The following is a 16,750-nucleotide window of genomic DNA, read 5'->3' on the forward strand; positions in this document are numbered from 1 at the left end:
ACTTTAGATTCCTTGTTAAAAAAACTTTCGTCAGTCAGAATAATTTCATCCCCTGGTAGCAATTTTAAGACTATTTATATGTTTACATAAAAGCCATAGAATAAAACTTTTTCCCGTTTTCAAGTTTTTTTTGATCCATTTAAATGGGTACACTATTTTACCCCATTGGTGAGACAAAATTTGATATTTTGCACCTATCGAGGTTATTATTTTTCATGCTGAGTTGTTTTATTCTAAGCTGAAACCTAACTAGTATCATTTTGTTGAATATGTAAGAGATCTGACAAATCGTAATTTGCAGACATATTGATCAGTGAAAATAATTTATATGGATTAAACCTTAAGGTCCCTAGTTCTGCCTTACTTTCCCTTACTGCGAAAAAAATTTCTTCTATTGCAAGCAGTTTGCTTTCCATATTTTGGGAGGAGGTAGTACGCACCAAAACAAGAAAAAGTTTCCAGAAAACATGGGCTCTGAAGGGCATACCTTAAGAGCCATCAGCACTTCTTCATCTTCGCTACTGTGAGGCCCGTTGCAAGCGCAATAAATGTAACGAAAATTGCTAAATATGTTTTTCGCTATACTTCGAATTTGTGTGATTTAGCAAAGACGTGTATTTCGAAGAAGAAACGGGTCTGTTAAAGTAGTGTAGTGGCCGCTAACAGATCTGTTACACATGTCTGGATGGTATCAGCGCCACAGCGGTCGATTCACGGGACAGCAGAGACATTACAAGAGGACAGGTGATATCGCACGACCGATAATGTTTTTATCTCAGAACCCGACGCGCAGGACTCTCCGCGAAATCTCTCCCCCCATTCGCTCACAGCTTAATTCGAGTGTTGCAGCGACCAATAAGCATCGAGTATGGTATCAGATACACTCGAAATTTTCTGTGCGTCACGTGAATACGTCCTGTGTCGATATCGTCTACAGATTTCCAGTGATCACTCTTGAACAGTCAGCCGCCATAGCTGGTGGGTTTCCTCTGCTTCACGTCTTTTTTCTGAAGACCTAACACAGCGAAGATGTCGTCGTCGGAGCTGCCAGAGGAGAACCCCATCTACGGACCCTTCTTTGGTGTCATGGGAGCATCGTCAGCTATCATATTTTCCGGTGAGTCACCTGTTTGTCTCCGTTAAGTAACAGTTGGTGGCAGTATCTGCAGGCAACGAAGTTTGTGTTCGTAAGAAATACAAGAGAGGGTTGTGTAAAATGGAAGCGGACATGGCTGTTATGGTGCTAATTACTAGTGCTTTGTACGTCTTCAGGCAACAGTTAATAAAATATATTAACACTTAATTAATTCACACAGGAATGAAAAAATGATGCAGGTTCAACGTTTTACGAGGCATTGCAAGACATATTCACAGAATCATAGATGTATCAAGCTGCCGGCCGTGGTGGCCTAGCGGTTCTAGGCACTTCAGTCTGGAATCGCGCGACCGCTACGGTCGCAGATTCGAATCCTGCCTCGGGCATGGATGTGTGTGATGTCCTTAGGTTAGTTAGGTTTAGGTTGTTCTAAGTTCTAGGGGACTGATGTTAAGTCCCATAGTGCTCAGAGCCATTTTTGTATCAAGCTGAGGTCAGTTAAGTGTAGAATTCTGGAACACATTTTATTCAAACGTATGATTGCTGCTTTGGAGACCGAAGAACTCCTCTCTAGGAATGAACGCGAATTACACCAATACCTATCGCGTGAAACTCAGCTTGCCCTCTTCGTGCACGAGATCATGAAAGCTGTAGTAAGGAGAGCCCAGGTTGATGTATCTGTTATCTGCCGCAAATCACGAGCTTCCATAATGACGACTGGACTTGCTTTACTCACACATCCATTTCTCGCTACCATTGACCACTACCAGGCAGGTAAAAGTTATGAAAAAAATGTCCTACTGTACTCTGCAAAGTACTGATATGCGACTACAACTGAATAAAATACTATTCACTCAGACAGTTCCTACTAGATTTAGCAGTTAGTGTAGCAAGTGTGTATCCTAAAAGACTTAAGAGTTAGAAATTTGAGTGGAAGTAACAAGTCATGGCATTATAGCGGAAACACGATATTTTCAAGATTATTCGAAGGCTACTTTCAAAGCTCGTGATGTAAGGCAAACATGTCGTGAATGTGTGCTAAATAGTAGTGCATCTGGAAACTATGAATCTTCAAATGGCACGCTCTCAAGTTTTGGAGATGTGTATAGTTGGAAATTATCTGTTAAGATTTTCATGAATAATGCGAAAAATGAATAGCGAACTGTGTTTAAATATAGTTCTAAAACGTTCGATTGTATCGGATATTAAAGAGGATTAAATTCATTATCAAAGGATTCTTGGTCATAATTTGCGATGGTTAAGAAATATTCTTCAGAATTTAAGGATGATTGTTGACCTTTAAAGATTTGAGCACTCGTGCCGTCCAAAAACCTCTTCAATCGACGAGACTATGGCTGAACTTGCCTATACTAACTCAGTGACCGCCAGATGAGAGGTGAGCGAGTTCACTAAAATCGAGGTGGTCTCTACAAGTCGTGTTCGATACATTTTACGCCTAGTTTTGAAATACTGCAAAATTGGTCGCCTCGTCTGTTAACCACTGACCAAAGAAGAATTCGAATAAACATTATTCAAGCGTGTGTAGACTTGTTTTAAAGACCATTACAGTGAATTTCTCCTACTTCCATAATTGTAAATTACGCACAAATTCGTCATTATATGGAGAAGTCGAACGAGTGGATAATGCAAGGCAAAAGTGCAGTAAATCAATAAAAATATTAATTCTATTTGTAGGGAAAATCGTGGCTACTGTTTTCTAAGATGGTCACGATATGGTACTCATAGAATAACTACGCAAAGATAACACCGTCTTTGATAATTACTATGCTTATATGCCGCAAAAACTACTCAGGATAAATGCCCACAACTTCCAAAAAACAATTTTTTCGTCACGATAGAGCACCAAAGCTCTTTTGACAGGCGGTTGCTACAAAATTTCGTGACTTTCTTCTGCTCGTCCCAAAATCTTCATTCATTGGTTTTGCCCCTCAAAGATAAATTTTTGTTTCCAGACCTGGGGAAATGACTGCGTGCTTGAAGATTCACATCAAAAGGTGAGCTTGTGGCTGGGACCGGATGAAATCAAAGTCTTCTAGATACACTTAAGAGCTGGTGTGCCAGTCAGCTTGTATGTCGCTTTTAGGCGGTTACCCACACACGACTATGTGAATTCTGGGCTGATGCTCACATGCCGTCTAAGTTACACGATTCACACTAATTTCGGACACTTTGTTACATTTTTACATTGTTGACACTAGCGCAAGCTAATGGGGTACACACAACTTGTGTCCCGAGAAGTGAAGAGTACAACAGGGAGGGCATGTGGCCAGACTATACCACCAACAAGACAAATTCTGATTAAAGGCCTACTACGTGTAGGTGCTGGATGAAGCCAAAAGAAAAAGACAATTCGTATTTCACTTAGAGTACTGAACATATAGGAATTTCGTTGGAGTGAGGCCATTCTTCTTTAAATCACGTGTTTTCTGTGTTAGAATGGCAACACGCTGAGCATCCCTTGAAACATAGGGAACTTGTAGCATGTTATGACCTAGAGTTGGAACTACATCGATTCCTGCCCATGTCGTGTTGCCTACCTGTGTCAACTCACATGTTATCATCTTTTGTTGATACGTCTTCCGGATTCGTAATAATTTTAGAACGCTGTGTGACTGTTACCGACACTAAAAGGACAAGGTAGTTTAGGGATTAATGTCCATAAGAGGACGATACTTCTAACGGCCTTGCTGCAGTCGTAACACCAATTCCCGACAGATCACCGAAGTTAAGCGCTATCGGGCTTGGCTAGCATCTGAATGGGTCTCCGTCCGGGTCTAACTAAGCGCTGTTGGCAAGTGGGGTGCACTCAGTCCTTGTGAGGTGAGTTGAGGGCTATTTGACTGAGAACCGAGAAGCAGCGGCTCCGGTCGCGAAAAGTGACAACGGGCGGGGGAGATAACATAGCCGTCCACACCCACAACCAGTGACGCTATCGGTTCAGGAATACATGGCGGTCGGTCGGTGCCTTTGGGCATTACGAGGCCTGTTCGGACGGAGTATGAGTATGAGAGAACGAAATTATTAAAGGCATACCACAATCTCGGCTTAAGGAATGAAACTTATTCGAACTGCCGTCATTCCGAATCCATATCTTCTGAACTATCGGAAATATGTCCCAATGACACTTGTAATATCGTAGGAAGATATTTGCTATAGCTTCATCATCATAACCCACGCAAAGCGCTACCTTCGATTTGCGGATATAATGTTATACATGTCGTATCTGTTATATTTGTCATAAGTGTCCTAGTTTATTAATGTTATTGTCAGAATATAAGCATCATTTCACCCCGGCAGTTTGTTATTGTCATAAAATCATGTGTAATTTTGCTGCGTAGGATGTGGAATGTCTTGCCAAAATTGTTTGCATTGAATAGTTATAGAAATGACAAATGAGGATCTAGGTGCATTTAAGTTACGGAGCTCAGTTTTCTTCCTCTATGTCAGATGCAACCTCGTCCAAATGATACAACTAATTCACATTAGACATCTACTTCAGTGATAGTTTCCTACACTCCACTTATGTTTTTGACAGACTCTGTTTCCTTCGGAACTCGGTTACAATGAAATAACAGAATTGGTCAGGAATGTTTATTTTTTACTTATGACAATGTACATTACCGCAATAATTCTTGGTACATGCAGAACCTAAGACACATTCGTTAGCACACTGCGAGTCGCTATAAACTGTTGTCATGCCAAAAACAAATGCTGAATAATACGCGTATAATTTCGATCAGTTTCCCTCAGCTTGCTTGTTGTTTCTTGTTTCTGGCGTTCTCCCTGTTTCAGTGGACCTGTTTCCACCGTTGCTTTGACAGTTAAGTCTGTGCTTGGGTGATAATTTCTCGATTCTCAACAATATTAATATAAATACGAAAACTCCAGTCCAATTTACTGTTAAGAAAATAACTCTTTTCAAGAAAACTCTATATCCAAGATTTTTCTAAGATTATTGGGATTTTATCACTCCGTGAGCCGCAGGGCTTCTGTTCTGTTTCAGAGAATTTGCATATTATCTCGTGTAATGGAATGTGACAACTATTTATTTCTCAAATTGGGCAACATGTTAAATTAAGCCTAGTATACATTATCTCAAAAGAACAAATCTGGAAAGGAATGGGTAGAATATCTTCGATTTTTAAGGACATCCTTATTGTGTTACGTTGTACCCACACCAAAAATTCTCATACTATGGAAACAAGATCCGTTCTTTTTCTAGATATATTGGCTCATGAGATTCATTGGAACATGAAATTCTTGTCTGAGTCTGAACCCGTGCTCTCTTGTTTTAATGGTTCACTCATGTACAATTCGTACAGTTCATTCTCGTTTAAGGCACCAGGCAGCTAGGGCGCAATGACATTCGCCATTTTCGCAACGGTATTATAAGTTATAGTCTCGTCTTACATTACTTCTCGGTTATTCATTTTTGTTATTTCCCTTGGGTCTTGTGGACGTTGCAAACTACGTGTCTCTGTAGTTCCATTCCAACTTCTGAATATCTTATGGCTCCTTAGGTTATGTACAGTTTTTTCGTAATTTACAAATCCCACCAATAGTTTTTCTCTTTTTACCTATCCGATTAATGACTGAAGTAAACACTGATTTTAGATGTCTTTCTTGTAACTGAAATAATTATTGGTCGGAATCTCTTCTTCCTTTTGTGTACTGTATTAATCAGCGATCTGGAAACGTAAGACGTCCGGCTAATTGTGAAACGGGTCTCACGTTTATCTGATTCTACCCCGGCGTTACCTCCCGTAACTTTGTTGATGAGTCTCTTGTTTTGTAACTAGGAACCAGAAGCATGACTTTCTTGTTCCTGTGACCCGCAACGATTACGTTCTACAGGCACCTCATCAACGCATGGTTCCGTTCTTGAACTCAAAGTCCAACTGCGATGTCGGGTCCCTTATTCCTCCACATGATTCATTTCCCTTTATCTATTACACCGAAGAGATATGTGACCCTTTGTTATCTTAATCTCCTTTTAAATATCATATGTTTTCCTCAAACCGTTTGCTTTTCAATTGCTTCATACTTCTTTCTCGACTACACTGCCTTGACTTACCAACCTAAAAAGTAACGCAACGAACAAACTCTTATGGGCGCCTTCAAGATTAATCAAGTTCAGGTTAGGTTGGTTAAGTTAGTGGTGTTTAGCGTCCCGTCGACAACGAGGTCATTAGAGACGGAGCGCAAGCTCGGATTAGGGAAGGATGGGGAAGGATATCGGCCGTGCCCATTCAAAGGAACCATCCCGGCATTTGCCTGAAACGATTTAGGGAAATCACGGAAAACCTAAATCAGGATGGCTGGAGACGGGATTGAACCGTCGTCCTCCCGAATGCGAGTCCAGTGTGCTAACCACTGCGCCACCTCGCTCGGTAATCAAGTTCAGGCCTCTTATGTCGCATTCGAGAAAGATTGAATTGCTTAGCCCCACTATGTGGCTGAAGGGTCAGAGCGCCTGCCAGAAGGAGGAACCAGGTTCCATCCTCATTAAAGCCAAGGACTTAGTTTTGGTCGTGAGTAGTGAAGAGGAGTCCAAACAATCTCATGAGTACAGTTAAGAAGATTCAATGATTCATGTTACGAAATCTGGCATTAACGGCTAGGAGAGAAAGACAGCGGCGTATCTTCAAACAACGGCTAAAATTTAACAATTCAAGAACAAGTATAAATGAAATATGTGAACTGCATACAGTATTTTGTACATCCACTGCTCAAAAGAATTAGGGGAACATGAGATTGGGCTTGTGCCATGCTCGATTGAGCAATAATTGAGGACTGGCTACGTTACCATATTATATCTTTATCTTTCACAACTTAGGTACACAACAAAACATCATTGCAACCTAAATCTTTTGCATAAAAGGAACTGAAATGTACGATAGGTGTCTTAAACGAAGTTGTAACACTCATTCATCCCGTCATTTTGGGTGCTTTTCATTGGTCTTCGTGAGCTTCAATAACGTTTATGCCCTCCGAGCCTGGTACTTACGTGGTATGCTCCGTGTAGGTCTATTGAGGTCACCCTGTGGTATCCATTCCTATTCTTCAATGAGAGCCCATGACAGTTCTTGGAAGTCTGTTGTGGAACAGGACGACTGCGTCTATCAAGCATGTGCCACATATGCACGAAGGGGTTTAGGTCGGGGCTCACCGCCAGCCATTCCATTACTTCAAAGTTCAGGCTTCGCAAGACATCTCTGATGACGCCCACCACAAAAATCCTGGCTTCAGGAGGAATTCAGGGCCACCACCGTGTGCAGCAGTCACCACATGGCCCAATAGGATCTGTTCATATACTGGCTTGCGGTAAGGCGATCACGGACAATGACAAGATGCGTGTGGCTGTCAACACTGAAGCCTCTCAACAACATCACAGAACGTCGTAAATCTGTCGATTTCCTGGACAACATTTGGCAGGTACCTTTCACCACGAGTTTCCGCACACGGACACGGCCTGCACCTTGCGCCTGAGGATATCTGGACTCTTCTGTAAATAACACAGTTCTCCAATGACGAAGTTCTCATGGGAACAGCGTAACTGAAGGCGAACTGCCAGATGCTGTCATGTCAAGCGGGGAACTCGAACAGGCCATCTGGTTCAAAAATGGTTCAAATGGCTCTGAGCACTATGAGACTTAACATCTGAGGTCATCAGTCCCATAGAACTAACCTAAGGACATCACAAACATCCATGCCCGAGGCAGGATTCGAACCTGCGACCGGAGTGGTCGCGCGGTTCTAGACTGAATCGCCTAGAACCGCTCGGCCACACCGACCGGCGGCCGTCTGGTCATAAGGTCCTTCCTCGTAACCTGTTCATTACAGTATGATCGAACGCAGCGGCTCCATTGGTCCTTTTGAGATCATCTTGAAGTGCTCTGGCGGTAACCTTAAGACCCCCCAAAACACAGATATCGGCGTGAGGTTGTAATGCGTCGACGACCTTGTCCAACTCGCCCTCTATACTGAATTGTCTCCCTATGACGCGTCCACAACCTATGGATGACACATCGAGAATCATTTCCATCTGCAACAACACGCCAGAAAGTCCATCCTTCTTTGGATCTAACTCCGCCCTTGCAACTTCCACAGCATTAAGATGTCGCATGGCACGTTCTTGGTTGAATAGAAGGTCCAGAAGTGACAACTGTCATCTGTGTACCCCACTAGAAAGCACTGGGACGCCGGTATTTACTGCCTTCTGAGGAGTCACCTGACACTGTAATGCATAACACAGCCAGGAGTTGGCGAATGATTTTAATTGTTGTCTACACTGAAATCAGACCATTTAACATGCTAGACGTTGATACATGTGTTCCCCTAATTCTAGCCGGCCGGTGTAGCCGATCGGTTCTAGGTGCTTCAGTCTGGAACCGCGCGACCGCTACGGTAGCAGGTTCGAATCCTGCCTCGGGCATGGATGTGTGTGATGTTCAAAATGGTTCAAATGGCTCTGAGCACTATGGGACTTAACATCTGTGGTCATCAATCCCCTAGAACTAAGGACATCACACACATCCATGCCCGAGGCAGGATTCGAACCTGCTACCGTAGCAGTCGCGCGGTTCCGGACTGAGCGCCTAGAACCGCGAGACCACCGCGGCCGGCTGTGTGTGATGTCCTTAGGTTAGTTAAGTTTAAGTAGTTCTAAGTTCTAAGGGACTCATGACCTCAGATGTTGAGTCCCATAGCGCTCAGAGCCATTTGAACAAATCCTAATTCTATTGAATGGTGTATATAGTTGACAGTGGTGCTGTTTCTTTGAAAGTAAAGGAGTTAAGCTCACATGAAATTTACATATTGTACATTCAGTTGCATAAAGGACGAATTGCAGAGTGACAGCAATAGAAAGATAGCAGCATGTAATGAACCTGACTTAACATCTATCAGTACACCCGACAAAGGATCTGAATTAGAGGGGAGCAACAACTTAGATTCATTTATTTGAATCTGAACTCTGGATGTTTAGCGGCCATAGAACGAGAATTTTGAAGCATACATAAACTGTGAGCTATATTCAAATATACTTGGTATAAAGGACATACACAGAGACGGCAGTTTAAAGCTCACACCCGTGTTGGATATGGGTGTCGAACCTGGTACGTCGGCTGTGAGAGCTAGTATGTATATCCAAGGACTGTGGAGTTGCACAATATCAATTAAGGTATCCATAGGTAAACTAATATGAGCGTGATTTGTTTGAACTGTCGTAGATAAGTAATTTCAGGATCACTGTGCAGGTGTTGCGACAGGTGACCTCATTGGGAGGAAAATGGAAGGGGTGTGATGTGGGAAACAAGGTAGAATATCTTGGGAATAGGAGGGAGACGTTTGCGCCCTTAAAGCGGAGCTGGAGGCAGTGTGGGGAAAGGGGGTAAAGAGAAGTGGGAAGTGGCAGGAAGATATAGGGCCCAGGAAGTGGACAGACGGTGTCTGACGCTTTCATTATTGGCAGAAAAATAGCTATGCACCTGATTCCTCTCTTGGGTGAAGAAGGGTCTTCGACATACTGGGTACCCCAAAAATGTTACGACAGGCCTCGAGGGGTTTAGAGGGTGTCTTGAGGAACAAATCGAAAATAGGAACCCGGATCCGGAAATGTCCTCCAGTGACGCTACAGAGCGTCGAAGCTATAGGCCGCAGCTCCTGAAATTAGGCCACCCCTTCGGCAGTATACGTGACTTGGTACGCTGACGGACTGTAGACGGAACGTCTCGCAACTACACTCCTGGAAATTGAAATAAGAACACCGTGAATTCATTGTCCCAGGAAGGGAAAACTTTATTGACACATTCCTGGGGTCAGATACATCACATGATCACACTGACAGAACCACAGGCACATAGACACAGGCAACAGAGCATGCACAATGTCGGCACTAGTACAGTGTATATCCACCTTTCGCAGCAATGCAGGCTGCTATTCTCCCATGGAGACGATCGTAGAGATGCTGGATGTAGTCCTGTGGAACGGCTTGCCATGCCATTTCCACCTGGCGCCTCAGTTGGACCAGCGTTCGTGCTGGACGTGCAGACCGCGTGAGACGACGCTTCATCCAGTCCCAAACATGCTCAATGGGGGACAGATCCGGAGATCTTGCTGGCCAGGGTAGTTGACTTACACCTTCTAGAGCACGTTGGGTGGTACGGGATACATGCGGACGTGCATTGTCCTGTTGGAACAGCAAGTTCCCTTGCCGGCCTAGGAATGGTAGAACGATGGGTTCGATGACGGTTTGGATGTACCGTGCACTATTCAGTGTCCCCTCGACGATCACCAGTGGTGTACGGCCAGTGTAGGAGATCGCTCCCCACACCATGATGCCGGGTGTTGGCCCTGTGTGCCTCGGTCGTATGCAGTCCTGATTGTGGCGCTCACCTGCACGGCGCCAAACACGCATACGACCATCATTGGCACCAAGGCAGAAGCGACTCTCATCGCTGAAGACGACACGTCTCCATTCGTCCCTCCATTCGCGCCTGTCGCGACACCACTGGAGGCGGGCTGCACGATGTTGGGGCGTGAGCGGAAGACGGCCTAACGGTGTGCGGGACCGTAGCCCAGCTTCATGGAGACGGTTGCGAATGGTCCTCGCCGATACCCCAGGAGCAACAGTGTCCCTAATTTGCTGGGAAGTGGCGGTGCGGTCCCCTACGGCACTGCGTAGGATCCTACGGTCTTGGCGTGCATCCGTGCGTCGCTGCGGTCCGGTCCCAGGTCGACGGGCACGTGCACCTTCCGCCGACCACTGGCGACAACATCGATGTACTGTGGAGACCTCACGCCCCACGTGTTGAGCAATTCGGCGGTACGTCCACCCGGCCTCCCGCATGCCCACTATACGCCCTCGCTCAAAGTCCGTCAACTGCACATACGGTTCACGTCCACGCTGTCGCGGCATGCTACCAGTGTTAAAGACTGCGATGGAGCTCCGTATGCCACGGCAAACTGGCTGACACTGACGGCGGCGGTGCACAAATGCTACGCAGCTAGCGCCATTCGACGGCCAACACCGCGGTTCCTGGTGTGTCCGCTGTGCCGTGCGTGTGATCATTGCTTGTACAGCCCTCTCGCAGTGTCCGGAGCAAGTATGGTGGGTCTGACACACCGGTGTCAATGTGTTCTTTTTTCCATTTCCAGGAGTGTATTCGGTGACCGCGACTGATTGCCACGATCGCCGTAGGAGAAGATGGAGCTAGCTGCTGCGTAGAAAAGCCTTGTCTGCTATGAATGTGATGCTTTGCTGTCTGGTGGATGACTGTTTCAGACACAGGTTTTCATCCACAGTTTATTTTTTTCCTGGAACTCTCTAAAATCTCCCATAGTTTTCGGTATATAGGAGAAAAATTAATTTTAGATAGAAACCTGTCTCCAAACAGTCATCCACCAAGGCAACAGAGCATTGCACTCATAGGAGAAAGGCCTGTCTACATAGAAACTAGATCCATTTTCTACACTGTCATTGTGGCAATCAGTCACGATCATTGAATAACAGACACCATTGCGAGATGTTCCTCCTACAGTCCGTCAGCATACAAACTCACGGTTACTGCCGAAGGAGTGGCCTACTGGCAGACGCCGGCGCCTATAACTTCGATGCTCTGTAGTATCGTTGGACTATGTTTCTGGACCTGGGTTCTGATCCCCCATTTGTTCTTTCAGACACCCTTCACAGCCCCTCGAAGTTTTTCGCAACATTTCTGGGACAGCCTGTATAACTATAGCAAGAATGGACCCAATATCTATCCCTGCAGTACATCCGTAGTGACTATCCCCATTCTGAAGTTACTATTGGTGCTTTGGTACAATAGTCTCTCTGCTGTACTTTACTAAATCCCGTTTAAAGCTTACATATTTCTCTATTCTAGTTCTCTATAAATTACCAACATGTTTAAGGGATCTATTATCCTACACTCTGACCAGTTAAATACCTGATTTGTTTGAGGTTCTGACAACGGACTCCTGAAAAGTTCCTGCCAAGAGATTCAAGTAGAGGACTGTTTTACTTCCCAAATACTAGGCACAAGAGTGTGCCATAATCATTAAACTATATGGTAGCGCAGCACATCCTCGGAAAATATAACATCTTTAGTTTCCCCATGATATCAACCGATCCTTAGCACCAACATGGAAATACCGATGTCGCTTATGTTGCAGGGTCCCATTAGTCAGTCATACAGACTACTGCTGCTGTAACTATTGAAAATGTCTCTGCTCCTCTCTAGGAACCGTACGTAAGTCTGTCTCTCCATAAATACTCCTTCAATAGCAACTACTGTTTAACTATCTGTCTCGTTTAGGAACGCAAGCCTAACTGTCAAAGGAAGATCCGTATTTCTTAGAAGCTGGGGGACGCAGGAGGGAGGATATTTAAGGTAACTGTTATATCACGCGTACTGACATGATAGCGTTCGCTCGGGATGAGCAAGGAGTACTACCACGAGTGGTGGCCTGAACAAACAGCTAGAGCCAGTGTAACTGGCGAGCAGAAAGTCGGAACGTGCGGTGAGGTACAAACGCAAAGTAAGAGAGTGCGACAACGCGAAGTGTTCACATCCGAAATGCAAGATGGCGTAGACCAAGTGAACAGGAATCCAGGTTGGAACTAATATGAGACTGAGCTTGGAGGACGCACCAGGAAATCTGTGGTTCCGAAGTCACTGCCCAATGTACATGATACTACACCGCTTACGGTAGATTCGCGGATGGCAGATCACTTCGACTCTCGACCGCGAACAACGGCCTCGTCAGGGGTTTGGCGAGCATACCAAAGAACTATGAAAATAATACTGTTACTCAGTGGCTCCTATTATGCAAATAACATATCGACCTCAAACTCTATGAGCAACTGGACACAGCAGGATTAGACTATACAAAAGGAAGTTTTCGTCGCCTCTCTCGTATATGGTTGATTAAGAACACTATTGAATTTTTATTTCAATATTTTCTTTTTGCCATTTTAATTTTCAGCAATAATTCTATACCATTCGTTCCATTTTTACTGTGGCAAGTAGTATAAGCACCCAAGCGCTGACACGTTTGCAGCTCTGGGTTTGCTGTGTTCTACATTTTTTCAGCAGCCATGTTCTCATGATTGGATAAACGTATCATACTATAGCAAAGGTAAGACGAGCAGAGCGAGGCGTCTGTATAAAATGTTCTTTTTTTAAACGTGAACTCTGACTTGCTGAAGATCACGTGAATACATTGTTTAATAAGTTCGTCAGATTACTTTACTGTTCTCCCCCTTGCACAAGCAAAAATTCGTAATTGTGTTTTAAATCACATACAACACCAAAAATCGAACTATATCGACAGGCTCAGTGTAGTTCACGGGTTATGTGGATCCTAGCATATAATTAGTAGGAGTGTGAGACCCGTTACCTGATTGGCTCCTTCTAAAATTTTATGGTGCATTTTCGGCAGTATCTTCACCAACAGATGTGGTGTTCCGTCGATAATCGGCTGGATCTCGACATTACGTTAAACAGTAACCATAGCTTCTTCTTTCTGACGCTTCTTCGTTTACATGCAAAATGGAAAGTCGTCTGCCAGTGTTTAGGAGACCTCGTTGAACTGTATACCCTCGCATAATTGGTTAAGTGAAGGAGTTCCGAAATCAGAGGAAGGAAACGGCTTACGCTGTTCAGTAGGACAGCTGTGCTGTGCAAATAGACCATCCACGAGATGACTGCTTTGCTTTGACCAGATGCAAGGACACGTGTTGCACCCAGTAAACTCGGATTGTTGTCATTTTCGTATTGGCGTAGGCATCAAGGCGTTCATGAACATAATTCCACCAATAGAAGCACTTATTATAAGTACTCATCTGATAATGTTTAAATTCATTCCTAATTAACACAGAAAACTGAAATTATAGCTTAAAAATTAGCTGCAACTTAGTGAAGCGATGTAGGAGGAAGGACGGATATTTCCCACACACTCTCGTGAATTGTGTGGCGCAACGGTTAAGTTGAGGAAATCTGTTTCTTCTCAGCCGAAATCATATCGAACACACTCTGCAAATATTTGCCCTGTGTCTAACATACCAGTTTATTGATCCTTCATGCATATACGAGTGTACACAAGTCAACCTTGACTCTGAATGTGATATGTTGCAAACCTGCAGCGACGAAAAAATTGAAATTCACAAATATCTTGCATCGTGGGCACGGTTAACAGTCCATAAATTAATGCATGTTCCTAAACAAGGATTTATACAAGTCGTCCTACACTATGGATAAAGTATTTTGGTGACTGCTTAATGTTACCTTTCTTAATACGATCCGACTGAGGATGGTCCTATGGCGTTTACACATTATTAGAGGTGGAAATGCGCTATACATTCAGCCATGCTATTAAATCCCGCGCCTATTTATGCACAAAGTCCCACTGCAATCTTTAATGACTCATTTCCTTCGTCACCATTAATTGGCTTCTGCTACTGGATAAAGGCTTGCTCTATACGTTTCATTAAATTATGGTGTTCGACTGTACGCATCTATACTGATAAACCTCGTTTTCTTATCTCATCCACTCATCTTCCATTGGGTGGTCTCTCAGTTTTCTCTTATCTGTCCTCGTGAGCAGCAGAGAACTTGCTACCATTCGTCCTGCTACCGATCTAGCCCACTACCATTTCATTCTGACTATGTTCATGATTACATCTTCTGTTCCAGCTTGTTCCCTGATCTATCTGACAGTTTTACATTCACAATAATTCACATTTGTGGATGGACTTAGCAGTAAAAGTTGATATTTCCCTGTTATAATTCAGAACTACTCTTACAACGGCATAGGAACATTGGAAGAATTCTTTTGAAAACCACGTTTACTTCACTGAAAACGCTCCTTACTCTGTTTTTACTCTTCTATTTCTTTTACTATCCATCCTAACATTGTCTTCAACTGCCATAAATCCAGTTCATCGACAGGTTTTGAGCTCATTTTTAACATGCCCATTTCTTCGATATGTTCTACATCTACATCTGTACACCATATGATGTGTGGCAGAGGGTACCATGTACCATTAGTAGTCATTTCCTTTCTTGTTTCACTCGCAAATAGAGTTTGGGAAAAATGGCTATCTACGAGTATGTGCATCCGTACTAGCCCTAATTTCTCTTATATTGTCTTCGCTAAAAGAAAGTCACCTTCCTTCCATGCATTCCCATTTGAGTTCACGAAACATCTCCGTAACACTCGCGTGTTGATCGAACCCGCCGGTACCAAATCTGTTAGTATGCTGTTGAACTGCTTTCATGTCTTCCTTTGATCAGACCTGATGGGAATCCCAAACACTCGAGTAGTGTTCAAGAATGGGTCGCACTAGTGTTATATTCGCGGCCTTCTTTGTAGAACAGCTACTACACTTTTCCAGAACTCTTCCCACAAGACGGAGTTGACCATTCACCTTCCCTATTACCTGCCTTACGTGCTCATTCGATTTCATATCGATTTGACGTGACTATGTCAAATAGCAAACCACTAATACTATATTCGAACAGTAAAGGATCGTTTCCCCTATTCACTCATATTAACTTTTATTTTTCCACTTTGAAGCAAACTGTCATACATCACACCAAATAGAAATTTTATGTACGTGATTGGAGTGCCACAGTGACCACAAAGGTTCGCAGCATCAAGATCGAAGGCGAAATCTTTGGGAATTACAAACCGTGCAGGACATTGAATTAGCTATCCACTCTTAAAGAATACATATAGAATCACATTGGTGTAACCGGGCGATGAGAATTGATGGAACGTGATGGCATGCAACCGAATGCAAAACAATCTGTCGTGGAGCGTATCGTGAAACTGGCTATCCTTTAAGGCGTAGCTGCAGATTGTGCGATAATATGTTTTACAGACACAGAAAAAAAACATACAGAGGTTGAATTTGTCCAGTGGTTCCAGGTGGTACGAATTGCAATGTCACACACTTTCTAGGAGGGATATTTTGCTCTAAAGGAATATGATTTTTATACGCAGACCAGGAAGCAAGCAAAAGCAAGCTATTTTGATCAGTTATTGGCCAAAAGCAGTGCTAATACCATAGTTGTAGTTCTCTTACGCGCACTTTCCCACTATTGTTACTGTGACGTAAATATTCCCTACTGCTCTTGTAAGACCACGCACGCACCATTAACTTCTCGCAATGCAATAAATAAGTTTCCAACCAATTTACCATCCAGATTAAAAGTCGGCATAATTATACACGAAAGCTTTAAGGCATTGATGTTAGTTGATCTTTATAGAACTCTCTTGGTACTTCTCATTTTCAGGGTTCCTTTCATATACATTTCCTCTTCGGTTGGTCGGAGTTGAAACCAATTCCTTACTGAACGCCGGGATAAGTTTGTTTATCTCATCTATAAATATTCTGGCTGATTCTGCAGATTGCTCTGTATTGTCACGTTGACGCTTTTTTGAAATTTCGTTACATTACGTCTTCCAATTCTGTAGCATCCGCTGCGTCTCCTGAAATCAAGTCGAGCGCGAGGTCACTATATGTACATTCTGTGCACTGTATGGAGTATCCTAGAAACACGCAGCCACTAGTTTTTGTAAAACGTGTGCCTTGCTCTCTCTTAAATATTGTCAGTTTTTTTATGC

General features: G+C 43.6%; 1 protein-coding gene across 1 annotated transcript in view; it reads left to right on the forward strand.

The window, feature by feature from the left end:
• The first annotated feature begins 970 nt into the window (after positions 1-970).
• Positions 971-16,750, forward strand: part of LOC126412330 (V-type proton ATPase 16 kDa proteolipid subunit c-like) — a 47,154-nt gene continuing 31,374 nt past the window's right edge. Inside the window, exon 1 of the mRNA XM_050081854.1 lies at positions 971-1,117. Coding sequence (XP_049937811.1) covers positions 1,030-1,117 — 88 coding nt within the window. The 5' untranslated portion in view covers positions 971-1,029. The remainder of the gene's footprint in view (positions 1,118-16,750) is intronic.

This window comes from Schistocerca serialis, chromosome 7 (genome assembly GCF_023864345.2).
Source record: "Schistocerca serialis cubense isolate TAMUIC-IGC-003099 chromosome 7, iqSchSeri2.2, whole genome shotgun sequence".
Classification (NCBI taxonomy): Eukaryota; Metazoa; Arthropoda; class Insecta; order Orthoptera; family Acrididae; genus Schistocerca; species Schistocerca serialis.